This window comes from Chaetodon auriga, chromosome 4 (genome assembly GCF_051107435.1).
Source record: "Chaetodon auriga isolate fChaAug3 chromosome 4, fChaAug3.hap1, whole genome shotgun sequence".
NCBI lineage: Eukaryota > Metazoa > Chordata > Actinopteri > Chaetodontiformes > Chaetodontidae > Chaetodon > Chaetodon auriga.
The window spans coordinates 26,936,312-26,960,999 of record NC_135077.1 but is presented as its reverse complement, the minus strand read 5'-3'; the positions used below and the strand labels follow the sequence as shown (position 1 = coordinate 26,960,999).

The 24,688-nt window shown below is 40.4% G+C and overlaps 2 protein-coding genes across 2 annotated transcripts; one reads left to right on the top strand and one right to left on the bottom strand.

Annotated features, from left to right (window-relative positions):
- Nucleotides 1-748: 748 nt before the first annotated feature.
- On the top strand, nt 749-2,990 carry LOC143320026 (ladderlectin-like). The gene is made up of 8 exons (XM_076729390.1): nt 749-824; nt 1,113-1,136; nt 1,282-1,353; nt 1,686-1,718; nt 2,131-2,222; nt 2,443-2,568; nt 2,685-2,784; nt 2,920-2,990. The coding sequence occupies exons 1-8, from the start codon at nt 776-778 to the stop codon at nt 2,988-2,990; spliced, it is 567 nt and encodes a 188-aa protein (XP_076585505.1). The 5' UTR covers nt 749-775.
- Nucleotides 2,991-15,907: 12,917 nt separating this feature from the next.
- On the bottom strand, nt 15,908-19,111 carry LOC143318996 (ladderlectin-like). The gene is made up of 7 exons (XM_076727553.1): nt 19,048-19,111; nt 17,977-18,026; nt 17,383-17,434; nt 17,110-17,201; nt 16,864-16,989; nt 16,349-16,448; nt 15,908-16,156 (listed from the first exon to the last, which is right to left on the bottom strand). The coding sequence occupies exons 1-7, from the start codon at nt 19,109-19,111 to the stop codon at nt 16,080-16,082; spliced, it is 561 nt and encodes a 186-aa protein (XP_076583668.1). The 3' UTR covers nt 15,908-16,079.
- Nucleotides 19,112-24,688: the final 5,577 nt, after the last annotated feature.

Genomic DNA, 24,688 nt, shown 5'->3' with positions numbered 1-24,688 from the left:
GCAGTTAATCGTTGTTTCTTGTTGTGGGAAGTGGAGAGTAAACCCAAGGAAGACATTTCATTTTTCCAGTTAACTGAGAGTTTGAAAAGTCAGTGGAACAGTGGCAGCAACTACAGGATATCACACACAGTTGCAGCTCCACCAGAATCAGCTGATTAAAATGCTCCAATGACATCATGTACAGCTAATACTGAATTTAATGCAGGACTTTTACTTGCTAGCAGTTGACTTTTTTGGTTATGGTATTGCTGACTTACTGTTAAGATGCATGTTAAAAATGTGGATATTGTGTCACCACTGTTCATATTTCCTTTAAAAAACAAGCACAGAACACACAGCTAACACACAAAATGCAAATGCATACTCAGCCCTGTGTCAGTTTTTTTTTTTTTTTTCAACCCTTAACCTGAGCAGATATCACAAAAACAACTCTTTACGTGCTGTCAGGAAACAGATCAGAGTTCAGGTTCACACTTCAATCACCTTCACACGCACTGCGCTGAGTCATAGACAAACACTGGCACGTTCCACCATGCACATGTCCACAACAATGTGACTCAGTGTGGTTCAGGTGTGTATATAAAGAGCAGGACAGCCTCATGTCATCACTGCATCACTCAACTGATACCTGAACAACATCAGCTCACATTTAACTGACAGGTAAGACGCCTGCTGGATTTCTTTTCCTTCAGAAGAGCTCATGGATCAGCTCTCTCTCTGTATATTTATTGCCAGTTCTTTTTTCTCCACAGAGAACAATCTGTAGTTCATCATCATGAAGACTGTCCTCGTCCTCTCCATTCTCCTCTGTGCTGCATTTGCAGGTCAGACTCAACACAGGCCACTGAGAACCCACACTCTCTCATCTATGTGTGTGTGTGTGTGTGTGTGTGTGTGTGTGTGTGTGTGTGTGTGTGTGTTTATGAGTCAATCAGCAATTCTCTAACATAGTATGATACCATTGTGCTCTGTTGTAAGGCTGTGTATAGCATTGCGCACACACACACACACACACACACACACACACACACACACACACACACACACATGCATGGTGGGACAGAATAGTAACTCGTGCACCACTGTTAATGACAGTGTTGTTTTTCTTGCAGCTCCAGCTGAAGAAAAGGCTCCAGGTCAGTATTAAAGGTCGTTGCTGTAATACACACACAGACACACACACAGACACACACAGGTCTTTGTACTCTAAAAGAAACTGACGCACTGTAAAGTCAAATATCTTAACTAAACAGAGGTCTGATGAAATTATTGATGTTTCAGAGACGGAGGACAAGATGATGAAAGATGAAGAAGTATTGGAGCCAAAAGATTCTGGCTCTGTTCCCAGAAACGGTAATCAGGAAGGACACACGTCACTCTTCACAATATATTCTGTAGCTGCTCATTGGAAAGTCATGAATTTGAGTTATCAGATATACTTTGTCAAGTACATGTGCTACTATGTGTTACATTGTTCTATAGAAAAAAGTTCAATGAGATGAGAGATGAAAGAGATTTTTAACAACAACCTGCACACAATGAGACGACTTCATCTTGTAACGAACACATAAATATTTTGATAGTCTAATATAATGCATATATGGAGAGTGTCCATACGTACAGTGTTTTATAGTACGTCTGCTGATTACTTTTCGTTGTACTGACTGTGTTTCTCTGCTGTGCAGCACGTGTCTTGGAGGAGGCAGCACCACCTCAATGTAAGAGTCACATCACTGTTTTAATCTTTCCTTTATGTTCCTTCATGAGTGATGTCATCATGGCAACAGCAAGACCACTGAAAGAGAAAGTCAGACACGTCTCTCCAAATATCACAAATGTCATGTAGACTCTCCAAATATCTCACCATAAGCATCACATGCTTAAAGGACCATAGCAGTAGATTTCCATGTGTTAGGCTATACTACAACCTGCTCACTTTTTACTCTGCTCTGACTCTTCTCCACAGTATATCAGATCCATTATAGACAGGTGTTGGTTTCATTAGAACAGCTGTTTCTGCTGCAGGAGGCTGTGATATGTTAGATTAGAAAGGATCTGTTATCAGTGTGTTTCAGTGAAAGTGCTATGTTGAAATAAAGTCAATGCTCTCTCTCTTATGTCTCTCTGTAGCTCGTTTTAACTTCTGTCCAGTCGGCTGGTTCAGCCATGGCTCTCGCTGCTTCCAGTTCATCAATACTGCCATGTCCTGGTACAATGCTGAGGTACTGCTACTGTAACACTTGTATTATTATTGTGAACAGTTAGCCCCATTAAGCTGGTACACACTGTCAACAATGCAGTTCAAGCCGTAGCTTTCTCTCTCATCTGACAGACACATAGAAGTTAAGACAATTCCATTTGGAAGAAAATGAGGACATGAAATGACACAACTGTTTAGTTGTACAGCTACAAAGATCCAACTGTGCTTCCTCTGTCCAACAGGAGCACTGCAACGGCCTGGGTGGCAACCTGGCCTCCGTCACCAACCCCAGAGAGTACAGCTTCCTCCAGCAGATCACACAGACAGCCGGTCAGAGCACCGCGTGGCTGGGAGGCTTCAACCTGCAGGTCTGAATTTATGAAGCAAGACCACCTCAGTCAGTCCAGGTCAAGTCCAGGACCTGGTCTACAGGGGTCTAGACCTCATGAGAGCAATACTTCATAACACTCACTTTGTCTCTCAGGGTCGGTGGATGTGGATCGACCGTGAAGGTTTCTATTACACCAACTGGCAATCCCAATCCACTGTCAGCACCTCCCCATGCATTTACTTGAGCTCCACCAGTAAGTCCACCTGTTTTATTTGACTGGATAACTACATCACTACTAAACTTTGATCTACTCTCACCTGCCTCTATCTTAATTATATCACATGGTATAAAATGTGCTATATTTTCTCTTGTTTTGATCAAATTTCAGCTGGATGGCGTAACACTCAGTGTACCTCTTCTTTACGCTTCATCTGTGCCATAAACCCGTTCAGCTGTTAACATTCATACTCAACATCTGAGGCCTTGGGATGGATCAGCTGGGATTGTTTTTTCTGTGTGAAGACAACTGATGAGCTTTATTGTGTGTCTTATTGTATTATCGTTTTCCATTTTTAAAAGGGTTGAATGATTAATTTTTAAGTAACCTTTGTGTAAAAGCATTTTTGCTTGTGTCATTATTACACTACTTCTTTTCCATTAAAACTACTTGTCAGAGTGGAACAAAGTGTGATCATCCTTGAAAAGCTTGGTTGAAAAGTGGCTGCTGAAGTCCAGTTGTAGTCTGGAGAGTAACTTGAGTTGTCACAGAGGAAAGTCATCAACAGTCGTGGTTCAGAAAGCAGAATTCATTGTTTACCAAGCTTCTATCAAAGCAGTTCAACAAATGTGCTGTAGAAACGGCTCAGGACTAATGCTTTCATCCATGGTGTTGGTGCTACAAGTGGTATGAAAGATCACAGAAAATAAAACCTTTGATATGCTACTAAGAGCTACTAGCTGCAGAGTAAAGAAATTCTCAAGGTTTGAAGTGCAAAAAGAGTTTGAAGCTGAGGGAAATGAAAGTTTCCCTGCATTGCAGTGTTGCAGATAAATGCCTCTGCTGGTCTGGGGATGGTATGAACTTCCATTTGTATCTTGAGAGACATACAGAGTCTAAATCAGGGGCCAGATTCAAAAAACTGCATAGATTCAGACTAAAACTGCAGACAGAAATTCTTTTCATCCGATTCATAAAGTCACACTAATTCTGTTTCATGAATCTCAGTCATTGTGGAACTGGGCACATGTGTGTGATTGTGATGCAACTGTTCTGAACAGCAGTCATTACATACAGCTGTGGTTATTTGTAGGCGTGTACAATTAATTCATCACTTGTATGTACAAGCCATCATTGTGTTCTTGTGCAAAATCTCAATCATCAGTAAAATCCATCGATCATAAAAATGTAAACTTAAGTTTCTAAATCCCGAAAGGGATACGTGGGTATAGAAGATGAATGAATGAAAGTTTCTAAATGTGCATTTGATAATGATTTTGTGGAAAGCTGTGTGGACAAAAATAATGACACAATAGGTGAAATGGGCACACAACCTCAACAAATCTTCTTTTACTCAAAGGCTACGTGTCTCACTGATATTTTATGTCCACCTTAATATCTCACCAGGAACCATCTTTACACCATGGTTTGGTTCAAACTGAAGGCAAATCAGATTTGCTTCCACGATCAGTCCTTTAAGATGGACTATCTGTACTGTTATTTGCAAGGAATCAGATGGGATTTGTGTGTCCAGACATCACCAATTTATCTGCATGGGTTGCTATGGGTGGTGCTTGTGACGTAGCTTTCCTACGTGGAAGCATGAGAAATGAGGGCAGCATATGATACTTTTCCTTGTTCGCAAAACCTCTCCCAATGGTTCGGGAGCAAAAACAAGTGTCCCCTGTCCCCAAAGCAGAACTCCAGCACATCTTGTCACTTGAGATGGTAACCAATCACAAAGCGCTCCGTTCATCAGACCAGGAGAGATCCAGCAGAAGCTGGCAGCGGGCAAAATAAGATCGCTGCTTACTCCTGAAAAAGGAACAGGAAATGCACATTGACCTTGGCAAGCAGCTGGTCTCTCCAACTGGGATCATGCAGACAACTCTAAGGCCAGACATCATGATGTGGTCCACAGATGCCAAGAAGGTCTTCAATATCAAGTTGACTGTTCCTTGGGAGGAAGGAATACCAGCTGCGCATGAGTTCAAGTGGTTCAAGTACATAAATCTGCCTGCAGAGTGCAGAGAGGCAGGCTGGACCGTGTCCACCCACCTGGTAAAAGTTGGGTGCAGGGGCTTTGTGGGCAGGTCGGCGATCCGACTTCTCCGTGCTGCTGGAACGACAGGCACAAGTCTGCAGAGGGCCTTCAAGGAGCTAGCAGAGGAGGTAGAGAGAGCTAGCTACTGGCTGTGGCTACAGAGGAGGGACACTTTAGCTGTATCCCAATTCAGCGGCTGCATCCTTCGGAGGGTGAATTTGAAGGCCAATTACGTCATAAGGCTGCGCGAAGGCTGTCCCAATTCGTCCAAATTCGAAGGCTTGTCCAAATGCAGACGCATCCTCCTTTTCCCTGTATTCGGAGGATGCATTGCTACTATCCTTCGTGGCCTCCCATATCCCAAGATGCTTTGCACACCAATTTTTTAACAATGGTGAGCTGTTGATATGAGGAGCTCAGTTAACTGTTAGGTTTGGGTGAAAGCACAGTGCTCTTGGGGGAGCACTGCGAGGGGCCCGGGCTCTCGGGGGCTATGGGGATCCAAGGGATATTGGGACCCTTTTTATTTGTGGGATAAAAATGGATCTTTGATCCTTAAAAACTACTTAAAAGTCTGGCCAAATGTAATGTTCAAAGATGCATGGTGGACTGGGCAACGGTGCAGGCCAGTAGTGGGAACTTGTATATTTATCAAAATACCCCCTCCTTTTCCAGGGTCTCTGCTGTAACACTTAGGGCTGTCATAACTTAAAAGGAGCAAGCTTTATACAATATAATAAGAGAATAAATAATAAGTGCTTGATTTGAATTTTAAAGGTTAGACATAAAACAAGAGGGATTAGTAAAACATAAGTGCTAAAATAATAAAAAAGTTCTTTCAAACAAGTGCTCATAAAAATCACAATGTATATACATGCGAATAATGAAGATAAAAGTTGAATAAAAGGGAAACACATCCATATATACACACAGGATTAAAATAAGAACATGCATGGTTCTGTTGTTTTTTGTCTAAAACCTTACATTTGTAAAAAAAACAAAACAAAACCTTGCTCTTACTAAAAAGTGATAATAATAATAATAATAATAATAATAATAATGACACCAACTTCCCACAGGTTTTTATAAAATGCATTTTATTAAGCACAAGGACTGATGGGAGCTCCGGCTGCGGTGAGAGGCCTCTTGTGAGGAAATGATCCTTTTATAAGTTTTAATGAGAAATAATGGAAAACACACACACACACACACACACACACACACACACATATATATATATATATATGAAAATTAAAACTATAATAAATGCATTAAAAAATACATATAAAATAGTGAATCAATGAATAAGCAAATAAATAACCCCCTGATTTGTAGGAGGTAAAATCATGTTTTAACAAGATGCAGTCTTCCATCCATTCTGTTAGGGTTAGGGTGTCAATGTCAACTGTGTGCGGATGTCAACTAATATCTTATTTGAATTCACCTGATGTGAAGATATCCCCCCCCCCCCCCCCCCCCCCCCACACACACACACACACACACACACACACACACCTGGAGATGCACTGGCTAGAGGGCGAAATATCAGTGAACCTCAGTGAAAGGTGGCACCAGTTGACGACCCTGAAGCTGACCCGAAGTGCACCAGAGTGGGTGTCGCAGGCAAAATGCCTACCAGGTGGAACAGATAACTGTGGATGAAAATATGGACATGCTTTATACAACACACTAGTAATATACCATTAAGTTAAACATTATACAAGCATGTTTACGTGTAGTGAATCATAATGTTGAGTAATGATGTTGAGTAAGATGTCTTCCTATCATTAAACCACATTATATTCTGATGACGCACAACAGTTTGATGCCAACAGCAGCTGAAGACATTGCTGTTGTCACTGTGGACCAGCCAATGAAAGAGCGCTTCAGCCAGATTATCTTCAGACTTCTTTGAAAGCGGTGTGTATAATTGTTACACTTCATAGCATGAGGTAACACCACAAACACTTTATTGCTTTGAATCAAAGCACAGTATGCAGGAGCAGGAAGGGGTTGTAAATGTAGCGTAAATGAAGGTGTATTCTGCAGCACTGCAGTGTTTGCTGCAGGGTGACTTCAGTGAAGAAACAGTGGGTCAGAACCACGAAGAGGCTGCTTCTTCAAAACTCTGTTTTCACTTCTCTGACTAAACACATGAACATGTTCACATTGGTCCTTTTGTCCAATTGAGGCCCACTGAGTCCAACACTGTCCTAATTCGCAAAGGTAGCTGAGACACAGGACACACTGGCCTTACTAAAATAGTCTACTGGGCAACATTTAGAGGAGAAAGCAAATGCAACAACTTCAAAGTCTTTTTTTCAGTCTTTAAGTCTTTTTTGAGCACATCCCATGTAGTCTATTATAAATACACTGTGGTGTTTAACATGCTTTCCTTTAAACTGAAGTCCACTTGGAGAGCTTCAAGAGGCTGCCTGCCCTGATGTACCCTCTTTTACCAAAGACACAACAGAGGTTCTTACAGGGCAAAGTTAACCATAAAACCATGAGCCATAATCAGAAAATCAGCCATGTAAAATTGGCCCAGGCTGAAAACCACTGCAGTTTCCCATAAAATGATTAAAAGACATTTTGAGAAACAACTAAGAGTATGAGATACAGCAACACTCTCATGTCTGGAAGTGTTTCCATCCATCTGTCTCTATTCATCATGTTCAATTTGTGAATAAAAAAACAGAGTGAAAACCCTGGAAATTCTTGAAGAATGTGACCTGAATGTCACTTAGGCTTCCACTGAAGAGACAAAAACATCAGATCTGTGTGCAGCGATGAGGAGACTTCAACCTTCATCACATTAACACATGAAACAAACAGAAATCATATTTCCATCATGTTTTCCATTGCTTGAGCTTTGACTGGAGCTCTTTTAATGATGCCATCTCATTCTGTCTTCTTCTGCAATGGTTTAATGGGACCAACTGCAGAATTAGCTCCACCCATTGTTTACCCCATCAAAAATTGAACTCATATTCACACCACAGTAGTAGATGGAAACATATAATACTTCACATTTTGTTTTCTTTTGACTATTTTCTAGAAGTTAATTTCAAGTGCTCTAAATATGGATGGAAAATTGCCATGTGGATCACCTGGAGTTGATTAGCATAGCTCAGGACAAAGACCCCAAGCAGGTGGAAACAGCTACCGAGGCTCTGTTCAAAGTTACCAACACCTCAAAAACAAGCTATTCAAACCTTAAAGTTATGGCAGGTAATGTGTTTGAGAAGCACTTTAGTTATATTTGTTGAAATTCTCTTTGCATCACATAAAAACTTTAATATAGTACATTTTATTCTATTGAAATTTCTGAACAGTTTGTTGCTCTTACTTTTGTACAGGAAGTCATGGTCCTAGCTCTTGTTCTTGTCATTGTTTCATTTTATAGTAAGTTTGTTATTTATGAGGATGTTTTTATGAAATGACAGGATTGTTTCCCAGCAGTCCGGATTGTGTAAAGCAGTGATTCAACTATATACACTGACCTTCTTTCACACACACACACACACACACACACACACACACACACACACACACACACACCCACACACACACACACACACAAACACAACCTCGATCAGTTCAGGTAAACTGTGGTGAAAACCTTTTTTATCAGCTCTTATCTTGTTCCGGTGATTGTAGTGAGGACTTGACACTTGAGGTGAGTCTGTGTTGAAAGACAGTATATAAAGAGCAGAGCAAGCTTTCATGGTCATTATAGCTGACGCTGACTTCAACCAGGTAAGACCTGTTCAGATTTCTAAACGCTCTCATCCCCTCTGATCGCTTTCTCTTTTCAGCCTTCAAGTGTAGCAGTAACTTTGGGCTAATAACTAATATTTGTACAGTCATCAGTTTTTTCAGAAAATGTTACACTGAACACAACACAGTGCAAATCCTGGTTCTCTATTTTCCTCCAGACCTTCATCATGTTCATCATGAAGACTGAGCTGCTCCTCTCTCTTCTCTGTGTCACACTCTCTGTCAGCACTGCAGCAGGTAAAGTCATCATTAGACTCCAAACAACAAACAACTTCAAAGCGAAATATGATGTCAGTGTCTCCCAAAAACCAGCTCATATGATCTGACGCCCTTCAGGCCGATGTACAGGTTGGTTAGGGAATTTTTTTTGTCAAGATTAAGCTCAAAATTTTGTCTCAAATGATGCCGAAACAAACCACCAATCACAAGAGGTTTTTGTCAGGAAAATGTAAACATGGGATGATTTTCTGTGTTTGAAGAAACAACAGATGTTCTTTATTTTCTTGTAGGGACAGTCTCTCATGTCTTAAAGTGTCCTGAGTTACAAAGAAATTCATATTTTAAAGGTGCTCTGTTGATGCAGTATGGCACGTTCATGAAGATGAGGGACTGTAGTTACAAGTATAGATCATGTTCCACATTTCCCAAATTGTACTGTTTGTATTCCCAGTCGTTCCAGTGGAAAATGTTCCAGAAGAGAGAGCTGATGTGTCAGTCCCAGGTCAGTGTCTCTTTAACATCCCTGATTTATGTTCATTCTGTCTGTATGTGAAGCACTTGGTGCATTATTATTATTATTGTAGTTATTGTCAACTGGCCCTCCTGTTCATTGTCAGTCATAGTGATAGAAGAAATATTGACAACAACCTCTTGTCATTAACACATAAAAAATGTCTTTCCTCTCAGTTGTTCCAGTGGAAGATGTTGTTCCTGAGGAGAGAGCTGATGTTTCAGATCCAGGTCAGTGTCTGTTTGACCTGCTGTCACTCAGTGCCTTCTGTTTAAAGTGTCTACAGCTGCACAGCAGTCAGAGCAACATGCTGAGTCTTACAGCTGCATGTGTTCAGTACCTCCAAACATTAATTATGATCCCAGCTCACTGCTGATACTTTGCAACTCTTCAGATATTTTTTCTAGTGAGATTGTGGATTGTTTTTTTTTTAAAAGTAACAATTGTTTCCTCTTTTCCTCTCAGTTGTGGCAGTAGCAGATGTGGGAGAGGAGGAAGCTGAACTTGTTGCCTCAGGTCAGTGTCTACTTGCCTGATTTCTACTCTGTCTTCTATGTAAACTTTTAAAGGTCTGTGAACTGTGGGGACATTTTGGGATATGGGGCACTCAGGCCACACAGTCATATTTTCACTCTCACTTTGTTTCAGAAGAAGATGATGTGCAGGAAGAGACAGCTGAACTTTCAGATCCAGGTCAGAGTCTATTAACAACAAATATAACAGCTGAGGACAATAATGAGCAGAGGGTTCATCCTCATTGATCATGACTTCTCTCATAAGCGTCTCCTGAACACCAAACGTATTTATAGCATCGTATCGTGTCTTTGTTGCTGCAGATGTTGCACTGGAGGATATACTGAGGGACATCGCTCCACGTAAGCTCATTGCAGGACACCATACACACCAGTAATATGATTTAACAAACCGTTAAAATGCAAGAAGAAACAGATGTCCACAAAATAATCACAGTTGATAAAAAAACAATCTGTGTTCCCTCCCTGCTCCCTGCACTGTTGATGACCCATGTATGACAAAATCTGTGCACTGTGTTACCTAAAAATGTTCTTTTGATCTTTTGATAAAAAGTAAAGTAGTTTCATGTTTGTACAGTATGTCTGTTTTCAAACACTGATCTTTAGAGATTTACCTGAGCGTCCAACTGGTCTCTAAATAATGGTTAAATGTTCATTGTCATTTTTTTTTTCCAGAGAGATCAGCTTCAAACTGTCCTCTAGGATGGCACCCTTACAAAGACAACTGTTACCTGCTAGTCAACCTCACATATTCCTGGAGTAATGCAGAGGTAAAACATACATATATATGTCAAGAGATGAGAAGAAACGTTGGGTTTATCCCTATATGTCCAGGATGTCTTTAGCCTTTAGCCAGCAACATTACAACAGCACTGTCAAAATTAAATTGAGATTTTCTCCCAAATGTGGGACTGTTCCTTCAATCCAAGTGCAACCACAACCATTTTCACTGCTGCAGTTTGTGGTTCACTGGTTGATCTGGTGTGAAGCACCAGAGACACTGATATTTATTTGTAGTTACTAGCGCCTGTTCATGTTCATGCATGTAGGGGAAAGACAGTGCACACATGAAGAGCAAAATGTACAATCATTTAATCTCTCTCGCTCTCTGTCCAGTTTCTCTGTGAGAGTTTGGGTTCGAGCCTGGCGTCAGCCCACAGTTTATTGGAGTACAATTTCCTGAAGCAGCTGACCTGGAGGGCTGGTTTCTTAACAGCCTGGATAGGTGGATACAGATTCCAGGTCAGAAATGAGATTCACATACAAACTTTTCAAAACAACAAATTTCTGCAGTGTTGCAATAAGCTCTTACTAAGTCGACTATCTCCTCTGCAGGGCTACTGGAGGTGGGATGATGGTACACCGTTCGACTACAACAACTGGTATTCCCACAGCAGCAGTCACGGCTACGACTGTCTCTACTTGAACAGCCAAGGTAAGACCTCAAAATGAGGGGAAGGATGTGAATATACTTCCAGGCTAACTTTGAATTATGTGCATAATGTGAGGTAAAGATGCTGACATTTAGCCTTTGATAGCTGCTCTGAGAGGACTGTTCCTCAGCTGCATACAACAGATGATATACAGGGGGTGCAGGATGAACGATGGAAGGCTTCTGTTTTTATCTTTAAAAACACACAGACACACAGGCAGGAAGCTATTCAGTCTTCTCTTACACCCGTATGAGATGGATAACATGGTCCTCCATGAGAACCATCGGTGACTAACTCTGCACATTGTTGTTGATCTTTGTTCTGGTGCAGACACTCGAGGCTGGACCAGTGAACGCTGTAACTTGGGACATCCATTCATCTGCTCATTTAAACTCATCTACTGCTAGAGTCTGAGCAAAGAGGATGTTCATCACTGACTACTTGGATCAACAGCTACTAAGTTGCTGACTGCGACCAGTTACTGCAATAGATTGAATGTTTACAGTCATTTACTTTCTCACTTTATTTTTCTGGTAATACAAGAACAAGCACATTGATAAGTTGCCCTTTTTCTGCTTTTCTCTCTGTTGATAGCAAGTAGAAAAATAAATATATATGTTCACAAAAGTCAACATTTCTTATTTACTTTGACAATTGTTGTGTTGTAGCAAGACATCATATTCCATCATTAAAGGGCTGACATGGTGGAAAACAAATAAGTATATATATTACAACAGATTGCAAATACTTATTTAGTTCTAAACACACAGATTCTTGTTTTGAGTTCCATCATAACACACATGGCTACAAGAACACCAAACCCTATAAGGCTACATTCACAGTCAATGGGACTATTCCTTTTTTATAACTATTTCTTAAAATAGCTCTCAAACAGCTTATCACACAAGTGGTCATAGTGTAATGAGGATATTCATGCCTCCTCTCCCTCTGGTCCCGGTTTGATCTCTTTTTCTGACTCCATCCCATTGGCTCAGAAGCATAGACTGTAAGGTTTTGTTGTCCAAGGCAGCTGACATACTTTGTTGCTTCATCATCTGATAAGACGAGAAAAGGACAGTGGAAATTGGCCTGTGCAGCATGATAAAATTATTTCAAGAGATTATTTAATGCATTTCCGATGAGTTTTGTAATATTTACCTTTAACCAGTGCTACTGCTGAGGGAAGACTGCCTCCTGTTTGGGCACTTGTTGATCATCAGATGTGTAAAATTTGGAATAAAAAGGCTCTTTTTAATCTTTCCATACTGCCGCATGATTTTTTAGCTCTAACAATCCACCTCAGATGCACCACAGAACAGAATAAAGTGTCAAACCTCATTGTGAGTCATGCAGTGTCGGTACAGACAACAGGCATAGCATCATCACCCTCGCTACTCCAAAAAGTGTCGTTGTCTACACATTTGCAAATCTAATGTCTGCTGCAACACGTAGATTTCTGTATTAGACTGCCTAGACCACTGCAAACTATGTATGTTGCAGTACATTGATCAATACAGTCACTCCCTACAGAATCAAAACGTTTCTAGAAATTATTGTTTTTCCAATTTCATGTCAGAGTTCAGGTTGGCAATTTCTTTCACAGTATCCCACAATTTTTTTGAGTTGTTATTTGAGAATACTTCTGTGACACAAAAGCTGCACTATGTCACTCTTGCGCTTCCCTTAGTTTCTCCTTTAGTTCTTTTAAACTGCTCTCAGTTCAATTACGTAACTTATTCCAGAGGCTCGTTTTTTTCTTCTGATGGCTTGTTGTTGGGGTATATCCTCATGTTCTTTTTGGCACCACCCATTGTCACTCCCAACTTGTCACATACAGATGCTTGATCAGGTGTCAATCTTTGTGACACTTTTTAAGGCACTTTAGTCTCAATTTTCAACATGCAGGGTAGTACTATAGACTTCTATAGGAAGGTGAGGAGGTTGGATTGGTTAAGTACAGAACTTTGCCCTGGGAGACAGGGGTTTGTGTCCCATGTCAAACCAAATGTCATGGACTCTGGTGGAGCTTCTTAGCCCCACCCTCCTGCTCTCACCCCTCTGCTCATCCTCCACTCAGCCCTGCCAGCTTTTCCCGCCACTGCTCTGCCCACACCCTACTGCACTCCCCCTGCATTGACTGTCAGCCAATCTGTGACCAGCCTGCTCTGCCACCACACACCTGTTTCTCATTTGCTCATTTGCCCCTCAGTATTTATACCAGTCAGTGTCCCTTTGTTCTCTGCCAGATTGTTGTTAGCGCTTATGCCTGCCTCTTATCCCGCCTGCTCTCTTGTTCTGCCTTTTTGGATTTTTGACCTGTGCCTGTTACCTGATTCGTGCTTTTGCCTGCCAACTCTGTACCTCTGCCTGATCAACCTGCTTTCTGGTATCGACCCAAGCCACGGACTGTATTCTGCTCTGCTTAAAGGACCCAGTAAACTTGCTGTTTTCGCCTTATATCTGTCTCTGCCTGGGGATTCTGTGTGTGGATTCTCTCTAGTTTGTGACACCAAAAGCCAAACCATGATCTTTTCCTAAACCTAATCAAGCACTTTTGTTGCCTACACCTAACCACATTGTGATCGTTTAACCACGTTTATGTTTGTACTCATCAAGCTTTGTTTTATAAGTGTAACCGGACCTTTGCTGACTGGACAGTGTAAATTTATTGCAAACTTGACCGTAGAGCCATGCACAATGAATGCCAAAGGGATACCTAGGGCCTCACAGCTTAAAACTAAGGCATCACCCCAAGTATCTGCATGTGACAAGTTTTCTGTCTGTCTGCCATGCTACTCTTCTGTCATGTTTTTCTGTGACCTGAAAACTATTCCATAGTCAAAAAATGTTCCTTACATAGTCAGAAAAAAATTAGTAGTCATTGATGCTAACGCTGTAGTCCATTGGGTAGGACTCTCATTTTGATAACAGGTGAAACCCACACTAACATATAACTAGCTGGGTCTCACCTGAATGTGCAAATTATTTTCATGAACTGTACTTTCTTTCAACTGCTCAACTTTTGTCTTTGAGTGACCACTTGTCATAAAATAGTGTTGATAAAATTCACAAAAAGCCTCCATCACACAAAGTCCTGAGCAGCTGTGGTACCAAGGAACAAGAGAGGATAATGTTAGACAAGTCTGACAAGTGTTGCACGGCGGAAGTTTTAAGTTATTTATTTTTTTATTATGCAACCATTTTGTTTTATTGCATTTTATTTATTTATGTTTTTTGCATGCCTCCGCAACCCCGAAATGGGATGCGCGGGTAAAGAAGATGAATGAATGAATGAATGTTTTTGCATGCTTTTATCGTTTTGTAGTGGTGTTTTTATTATATTTTATTGCATGGTTTTAGTGTGACGTGATTGAATTGTTTTACTTCCGGCCGGACCACCCTTTGTAATTGGAATGGTAACTTGCACCTGTGAGTGCTTTACCTTTGTATATAGACTGGCCAATGGGACTGGAGTACGGAGCGGTGAGCAGCCAACTGCACACGAGGAGGAGGGACTTAAAAGGACAAGGCGGAAAGAAGTGGTGTGCAGCAGAGCGGGCGTCTACTCTCTGGACGAAGTCCAGAGTGGTACTACGTGACCTTACGGCAGCGGCAGAGCGAGGAGCTCTGCATAGCGTGTGAGTACCCTTTGGGACCCAGTAACACTCTGGCACGGGAAAGGAAGGCGTCTTGGCTGCACCGTGTCGTGTACCTCCCCACTGCCGCTGTGTCTCTTTTTGTTTGTCCAGGTATCCTGGCCGAAGGTCCGCCCTCCTACGGAGCGAGCCGGAGGACGGCCGTCATCGGGTTTCGTTTTTAAATCGGTTTTATATCGGGCCTTGTGCTTGTTTTAGCTAGTCTTTTTTTTAACCGATTTTAACCTGTCGATTGAAAACTCTGTGGCCCGTTTTAGAGACTGTTTTAAGGACACCTCTTTTTAATTTTGTTGTTTTAAAGAACTATTGGTGTCTGAGCCTGGGATGGGCGAAATACCTCCTTGGCTAAAAACGTAGTGCTCACCACTTGATACAAAAGGACCAACACAAGTTTTGCAATAACCCATCACCATTTTTAATTCTCATCACCCCCATCACACAAGTAGCTTAGAAGAAGCATACTCATGTCCTTACTAATTCATTACTAGGGATGTAACAGTTCATGTATTTATGTCAAGGCATCGCGCATCAATGCTTCACACACAAAAGACATAGAATGGAACACAGGAATCAAAAATGAATGAATAGTAAGATGGAAAAAAATAATAGTCATGAGGTTGCTGATTTTTTTTAGTCATTAAGTTCTAATAGACACCTGAGTGGTGATGACTGAGCTTTAGGGTAGCAGCTTTCACTGACAATGTGATGAACAGCGGGAAGGGGGCGTTGGATCCCTGACTCGGACATGGGGCCTATTTCTCGGGCTTTGGTCAGCCTTAATGCTCATGGTGTGATCAGCTTCCCTGGGTCCATTTTCAGCACCTTGTACAGAGGATCCTACAGAGTCAGTGAATTGCTCATTATTGTCGTGTTTTTGTTTTGTTTTTAGATTAGATCCAGTCTATTACACTCTTTAGATAGATAAATTAGCAATGAAAACAAACACCAATCACAACCTGTACAACTTCTTTACATTCCAAACTATTGTCGCTTTTGTGAAAAATGAAAACAACAGGACAACAAGAACACTTTATGTCAATGTGGATTCATTTGTGCTGAGATTAGTGTTACATAGGCATGGTTTCGGTCCAACATTACAGTGACAAACAACAAACAAATAGCAGCTTCATTATCAAGTCAGTAGTGACACGGCATTCAGTAGCAGTTCGATCTAGCCTGACAGATGAATGGGAAGGGCAAGCTGCAACCATGATTGGACCAGCCCTTGGATGCTGCAAAAAACAATAACATCATCAGCATCAGCAGCATCATTATCATCAGCTGCTTCATGGCAACAAAATGACATCAAGTCTAACGGTATAAATAGGCCTGGCGGTCTTGATGGGCCTGTATCTGTACTGTATGTTCAGATGTTTTTTTATCCATGACCAGGATGTGACCATATGTGGGTTTTCTTATCTTACCTTCAGAGTTTAGCTGTAGACACTGGTAACTGGCAGTGGAGCTCGATGTTCCCCAGTTGTGATAGCCAAACACTGAGCCATCTTCCCATCTCCAATCATCCTGGAGGAAAATACCATTACAGTTCCTGTCATTGACAGTTCTGGCAGTGTCTCTACATGCACACTTTCAGATTAAGGCACCTCTGTGTATAATTTGAATATTTCCAACTTACAATATTTTCAATAAGAGTGTTTCATTTTTCTAGAGACAAAACATAATGCCAACAGAGTCACTCACTGAGAGCATTTTCATTGACTGTAAACCATTTTATTTGAAAGTTTTGTTCCTTTATTCTGGCTGAGAATTGTTGAATATATTATTTTGAATTGTTCAAGGTTTTTTCGTTGTTGTTGTTGTTGTTGTTGTTGTTGTTGTTGTTGTTGTTTTTAGAACTGATTGTTCACAAAGTTGTTTTCTGGACCAAAAGGACTTTGTAGAGTGACTATGAAAAATGGAACAAAAAATTGGAACAAACCTGGAAGTAATAACCTCCAATCCAGGCAAAAGTGTGACCACCCGTTTTGACCATACGCTGGAGGAAATTATACTGCCAGATGTTGTGGACTGAGGCAAGATTGGCATCATAGTTAGAACAGAACTTCTGCAGGGTGAGAAAAGAGGAGAGCAGGACTTTGTTTCAGACAAGGACATACTGTATTCAAGTAATGCTGGGAAAGAGCTCCAAACTTTTTCTTGTCTTTCATCATGATTATGTTATTACCTGGGCATTTCCCCAGGTATCAGGCTGGTTGACTAAGAAGTAGCAGTTACCACGGAAACTAAGCCAACCATCAAGGCAAAAATCGAAACGAGCTAGAACAATGAGAAAAAAAAAAACAGTCATAAAAACAATTTTTTTCATTATATTGTTTTTTAGAAGTATTTATTTGGTATCTCAGGACACGCATGAATTTGCTTGAGTTCTTTTTCTAATCTATGTCCAACAGCAACAGGAGCAGCCTCATGTTTTACTCTGAAGGTGTGATTTTCTTACCTTGGAACAGAGCAGGAGCTCTTTCAGCAACAGCAGTAGCTTTAGAATCCACCTCTGTAAAAAGCCATCAAAATAAAGTCTGTAAGATTAACTGATTTATATTTTCTTGTGTGAGATATCAGTCAATGTTCATTATTTTCTCTTTAGACATAGCTGGAGAGAAAAATAGAAAGTAAAACATTTTAAAGATCTAGGTTGTTATTGTCATATCAGCGTACTGGGCAGCTTTTTTGTTTCCCTAAATATGGTGGCATTAGTTGATGCTTCATGAGCTTTCAGGTGATGAGGAGTCACAGATATGGTTTGTTGCCACATATTTCTTGTTTAAAGGAATTCGTTCAGTCAGGATGTACATAGAACTAAGGTGTTCCCCTCACATTAACTTTTCCCTCAGATCAAACTGATAATAGTGTCTGCACTGTATGAAAAAGGGAAATTTCAGCAATGCTTTGCGAAGAAAACGAGAAACACCCAATATGATGATGCACGTATGTCTCATGTTACAACAACAGTAACTGTAGTAAAGTGAAGATGTGTGAGGAGAATACATACATAACCTGACTCATCAACAAGTTTAAAAAATGTGCCAGTAACCTGAACTTTTGGTGAACTTTTGTTTTCCTCTTGTACTACAGCAGGAAGTACTACTGAGTTCAGGAACAAAGACCATGTCTCACAGATTCTATTTCCTGTTCTTGCCTGAACTTGTGTCATAACAAAAACTGTGATCAAATCACCCTAACCCTAACCCTAATGCGCTTTCACCCAAACCTAACCCATGAAGAAATGCAAACAGTAACAAAATCTCTCTTTATTTTTGTTGTCAAACATTCGATTAATCACGTTATCCTAATCTCCTTCTGTTATTGGATGGCTGCACATACTTCTTCTTACATGCCTGAATCATCCTCCCCTTGACTTTGCACACTAGCAGCACACCACTAACAGTGCTAAAGCCGGGAGTTGGCTGCATCCCATGGCTGCAGGAGGAGCAAGAAGAAGAGGTATGGAGTACCTGCCAAATAAAGGTTTGCGCAAGTATCTCACCAAACGGGAGAAGGTGTCATGATCTGGTCTGTTTAGTTTTGTCACTTCCTGTTTTATTTTGAAGTCTTCCCTCATGTGTCAGATTTTACTTTACTTCCTGTGTTTTCCCACCCTTGTGATTGTCTGATTAATTTCACCTGTGTCTAATTAGTTCTCCTCTCCTGTCTATATAAGACAGCTTGTTCCCCTTTGTCTTTGTTGGTTCATCCCTTGAATGTGATGTTCCTGTTTCCTGTCGGTCTGCATGAGTATTCCCTGGTTTTTCTGTTTGTTGGATCTGTTCCTTGCTGTTTCCCTGGAGCTTACTTTTGTTTTTGGACTATTGGACACTGTTCCCTTTTTCATTGGATTTTTTTGCTTGTAAGGACATTTTGATATGGTTCGAGTCTCACCAGTCCTTGGTTGCCCTTTTTTGGTAAATAATTTATTTGAATTGCTTCTGCCTTGTCTTTTGTTCAATCTACATTTTGGGTTTGCTTCCTATTCTTCCCTGGACCCCATTATAACAGAATGAACCAACCAGACATGAACCCAGCAGACATATCTGCATTTCACAGTTGTCTTAAGTGTGTTATTGAAGTAGTACGCGTAGTTGAATGTATTAGTATTCTGTCTTGCCTGTTGCAGCCCCAATGGACAGAGCACCACAGAGGATAACGGAGAGGATCAGTCGAGTAGCCATGATGAAAGCTGATGAATGTCGGGATGGAGATGGATGCTCACAGATCTGCAAATATTAGTGGAAGCACTATGTAGAGGGGAAAAAAAGACAAAATATAAGAAAAAGACACAGACCCAAAAAAACAGAACATAACAGCATCATGACTTACAGAGAGAAACAGCAGTCAGTAAATGTGTTCTTCAGGTAGGTCAGCCGTGCAGTGATCACAGAAGGCTTTCTGCTTGTTATATACACACAAAACTGCACTGAGTCAGCTACTTCATGTTAACAGTAAAACTGTGGACTTTGCCTCCTGTGTCAGTATCAACTTGTTACAGGAAGACAAATTGTTTTCCCTGCACTTACCACCAATAATAACATCAATCAAACATTTATGGGGCAACAAATATGAATGGTGGAATTTTCCAGCACACTTTTCATGGATAGTGTGTATATCCATTGTTTTACCCTGCTACCCAAGCTGGAATAAAGAAACCTTAAACCTCCTTGAATTGCAGTGGCTGCAAAACTAGAAAGGGTGACAGAAAATAAATTACTTCTTTCTGACATAAAGACCATTTTAGAATCTTCTGTAGAATGGCAATAATTCTAGAATAAAAATAACATTTGCGCTCAGTTGTAATCTATATTAACCAGGTTGTTATTTATTTATTTATTTATTCATTCATTCATGGTATGCCACCCACAATTTTTAGCTGCCAATTTTGAAATGTATGCACCAAATGAAACTATATAATTTAAATCAAATACAGGCAGTTTAATGTAAAGATTGCTGGGGGTGATATTTTCTTGCCAGTCCCCTTCCATGGCTTTTTAAAAAGGGGGCTGCAGCACCTTGTAGAACCAGGTGTTATAAAAGCCATCAATTGATTAAAAAAAAGTTTACACTACAGTGTTTTCCCCTCTCTTACTGGCTATATGTGTAGTACACAAGGGGAGGTAGAGCAAAAATTGGATTGGAAAAATCTCAACTTTGAAGACTGATGTATGAAAGCCTATTACCAAAGTACAAATGGTGAGAAATTCTCTGCAAGCTATTTTGTAGCTCTAGCAGTGTGTTAATATGATGACGAGCCATGTTAACACCCTGTAGCAAGGCTAAGTTGTACATCAACTTAATTAACCCACTGTGGATTTATTAGCCAAACTAATTTATCATTGTAACCAGTGATATTGGTAACCTACAGCAACTAGCTACTATGACAACACCACGCGTTCTTTAATCTGTTCATAACTCAGATTTATTTACAAGAAGAAACAATGACACAAAGCACAGAGTGAAGCTGAAATATCATAAGAGCTAACTGCTTAGTTTCAGTTTGGGATGGCCAAGTCTAACACAATGGCCTTAAAGCTAAAATTCTTATCTTTGAAGCAACAGAAATGGTCAGTACCATTTGCTTTACATTGTTAGTGGCCTACATTTTTATTTTCCCTTATTTCTTTAACAGCCCTTGTTCTGTTGAATTATGATTTGTGTTTTCCCTTACACAGCAGTCAGTATAATGCATTCATTTAAAGCATCTCAAAGGTACAGTATGTAAACACCTGTAATGTAATATACAAAATGCATCACCACCACCACCACCACCACCACCACCACCCTCTCCAAGCCATCAAGCTCATCCATTTAGCATTACATTCCATATATCTAAATAAGTTAATTAACTCGAAGGTAAGGAAGAAAATATCTTTATCAAATAAGTTTATATACAAGACGGTCAGCTGCAGTTGATGGGTGTAATGAGGCTGACTCACTCAATTATGAGGTAAAGATTAACTGAGACTTCCTTCTGGAAAGTAAGATACAGTTCCCCAACCCATTCACCATTTACTGTATCATATTGAGGAAGCTCTCATTGTGTATGGAGTGAAGAAGAAAACAAAAGAGCCTTAAACAAATAAAAATATAATGTTCCACTATGTCTACCAGCTGGTCTCTAACTGTGTCTCTCTGCTGTTTGGTGCTGAGTAGGTAGTGTATAATGAGTTTTAAGAGCCTTTTCACTGAAAACAGGTGCCTGCTGGGACCAAAAATGACGCTAAAGCCCATTTCACATGCAGTCTATCCCTGATGGGCCATTTGTGAATGAGACCAGTGATCAATAGTCTCTCTCTAGTCAGTTTCCCACCTCAAGACCTAATAGGCCTATCAGGGAAATGCCAGTATGGCTGTGAATGAATGCTGTAACATTGCAGGGACAAGCATGGAAAGAATTCCGTCAGTCTGACAGAAGATGCTTTCATGTGGAGCAAAGGAAGCAATCACAAGACGCTGTCTCGCAAACTTGTTGAATATTAAATACATTACAAGAACATTGGCAATGGACAAAAACTGCTCCTCACCTGGCATGTTCCTGAAATTAGAAAAGACACATGACCACATGCAGAAGTGCCTTGGTATCCATAAGTGTATCACCGCCATCTGCTGGACTGTCCCTTGCCCCATCTATTCTGGCATTGCCATAGTATGTGTGAAAAAGTGCAAGAGGGAAATGGTCCTGAATGTAGCTGCTTGTGTGAATAGTAAAAATCACTAGAGGTGGTTATTCCAGTAGTTTATTGGCAACTATGTGTGAACAAGGTTTAAGTGAGCAGTGAGAGTGAACCAAAACAGTGAAGTTGAGGGCTAGACAGCTAAATAATGAAAATCATTATTATATCATATAATAATATATAACAACGTTAATTCTCTGTAGGTTCATCACTTCAAGCAACCACTTTGACACTCTCACCTTGTTTTTATATTGTCATTATCATAAAAAATATAGATATACCCACTAAAAATATTAGTACAAAAGTAGATATTTGAAGGCTAACCATCAGTCATGAGGTTATCATCAAAAGAAGAAAGATCAGCGGTGTGCTGGATAGGGTTAAGAGGAAATGCAACATAATTTAGACAAGTGAAACTGTGTCTGTTCCACTGGATGACTTCAGAAGACCACATGTTAGTCACATGTACCGGTTGTTGTTATATAACTCTGGCAACAAAACAAATCTCACTTTTATGCATGTTTTTGACTGAATTTAACTGTTAAATACGCAGTTACAGTAAAAAATCTCCCTAAATCAACAGGCAGTGTGTAGTGGACTGAATAAAGACAGATGTTGCAGATGGAAAAACAAAGTGAACCACAATGTTGATGGTTGCTGCAGGTCGTCTTTGCCCAGGATGTTGGGTAGCTCCTCTTCAACTCTGTTCATTCCGCTGAGCCTAAATTTAAATCCAACATTGATCTTCAGATCTTCATGAACAAGTAAATGTCTTTCATCTCTTATTAATCATATTGTAGCACACACTATATTATATATTTGAAGCAGCTGGATAGCGGTACCTAAGGCCGACTGGCTGGTCATCCAATCTCCTCTCTTTTCCATTTTTATTTGGCCAATCACGTCTCTCCATTTCCATTTTTTGACAGTTGGCCAATCACGTCCCGTCATTTCCATTTGACAGACGGTGACAGACAGATAGTTTTAAAATAATTCCAGCAACAGGCCGGCATCCAGCATTTCCATCGTTGTTGGAGCAACCGCTGAAAGTCCATCGCTGAACTTGTGCCACTCTGAAACCACATCTGCCGAGATAACAAGCTGAAAACTTCTGCTGCTCTCACCTTTCATCTGCTGTTGGCAAATTTATTTTAACAACGAGCCAGCTAGCTAGCTTCTTTATGAAAGAGAAAGATGACTATTATGTAGTGGTTAGCATTATGTTTTTAAGTTGTTCGTAAAAACACTGAGCAACCAGCACGCCACCATCATCATAGCCCTGTGGCAGAACCTTCTGCCATACAACAAGCAGCAAGTGTCATTGCTGCACAGCACCAGGTGTGGCTGACAACAGGATGCTTCAGGTGTTCTAAAGAGAAACCTGAATTTACACCAGGTGTGGACAGCATGACTTGTCACGTCTTAGGATCAACAGGATCCCCTGCCCAGTGGCCAGACTGTTGTCATCTGCTAAACTCTCTTTATCAAACTCTAACATCCATAAGGGCCCAAAAAAAGTAAACTGAAGCAACTGAGGAAGCAGGAATGTAGTATTCTTGCCTGCGTCTGTTCGTGTTGCTCCTGTTTCTCCCACCTGTGCAGGTATGCCCCACAGCCTGCTTGTTATATCAGCCCATTGCTGTAATTATTTATCATCCCATACAACAGGTCTGGCATTTCAGGAAAATCAGCATTACAGAAATAACTATATACTATATACTCTGACAAATACTGTGTATGCCTGGCAAAGTGTGTTCATATTAATTTTAGTATGTATATACTGTTTCCTAGCTTTATTATATGTTGTATTCATTATATTTATTTCATTCATTCCGTGGTGTGTGTTATACTTATGTGTGTGAGAGAACTACGGTGTATATTTTGGAATTTGAACTACATTTCTACAACAGTACTTTTGGCTTATTTCTACTAAACATATCTGTAAAAACAGGAGTCAAGTAAAGTTTAGCTTTTTGCAGACTCAACAGATAATGAAATAACGAGAAAGGAATCAAACAGCATGCAAACTCAACAGTCATCTCAACAAGACAGTTGCATTGTTGCAGTGCTTTATTAGATTGTATCCTTGAAGTGGAGCTTTTTTTTTTTTTTTCTAAAGCAAATGCACACAGTTATGTGTGTCGGTGTGACTAGAGGTTCTTACAAGTGTTTGTCACATTGCTATACATTTCTCCATTACGTAACCATTAAATACCACAAAGTATAACTACTTGGTTGTATGTCATTCAAAATAAGCCACTTTCTTGTATCACTTAAGTGATTTTTGAAAGATTCATAACACTTGGCAAGAGTTGGGGTTAATAGAGATGTTCCAGTGAAGAGCACAGTCCTAGGAACAGCTAAGATACTGATAGGATGGAACCCTCAAACTCCCAATCCTCTGAGAGAGGTCCTGAGCTTGAGGAAAAAAGACACCCCCACAAACAACCCCCTTGAGGGTTGTGAGGGGGCTTTTTAATTTTTTTTTTGTTTTACTATTTATTTAGCCTGCCAACCATGTAACCTCTCTGTGTGCAGTAACAGAAGCAGACAGAGTGTGGTGCTGTTGTGAGATGTGTTCTACTGTTGATCATAGTGTATATCTCTAGTGTCCCTTCAGTTTCCTGTCACTGTAGATTGATTTCTTCAAGTGGCCCCACTTTGAGGCTGTTTACATTCACTGATGATGCGTCCTAAAGAAGCAGCAACACTTTCTGAAAGGTAGCTGAAGCTCCTTACAATGCTAATCATAAGAGAATAGTTTTAACCAACAGGATGGTCTCTACCATTTCATATTTTATCACATTAGTTAATATTTTTCATTCCTCTTTTTTGTAATTATGGTTTATGTTTTATGCTCTTTTTAGGTCTTACCAGATTTTTACACTGGTGTGTACTAACTGGAGTACTCAAACCTCACTCTCACTGCAGGCTTCAACTGTCTCACTAAAGGAGATGTCCACCATTACACTCAGCAAGATTCCTCCCCTCCACTAAGGTGACTTTTTTTTAAAAAAAGTCACGAGTGAGGGGATAAACCATCTCTGTTGGAAAGACAAGGAGTCCGGTAGAGCTTTGGCT

Coding starts and splice junctions, on each gene's coding strand:
- LOC143320026 (XM_076729390.1), top strand. CDS start 776: ATGAAGACTGTCCTCGTCCTCTCCATTCTCCTCTGTGCTGCATTTGCA. Junction 825..1,112: donor CCTCTGTGCTGCATTTGCAG/GTCAGACTCAAC, acceptor TTTTTCTTGCAG/CTCCAGCTGAAGAAAAGGCT. Junction 1,719..2,130: donor GGAGGCAGCACCACCTCAAT/GTAAGAGTCACA, acceptor GTCTCTCTGTAG/CTCGTTTTAACTTCTGTCCA.
- LOC143318996 (XM_076727553.1), bottom strand. CDS start 19,111: ATGGCTACTCGACTGATCCTCTCCGTTATCCTCTGTGGTGCTCTGTCC. Junction 18,027..19,047: donor GTCCATTGGGGCTGCAACAG/GCAAGACAGAAT, acceptor TGAACTCAGTAG/TACTTCCTGCTGTAGTACAA. Junction 17,435..17,976: donor AAAGTTCACCAAAAGTTCAG/GTTACTGGCACA, acceptor CTTTTTACAGAG/GTGGATTCTAAAGCTACTGC.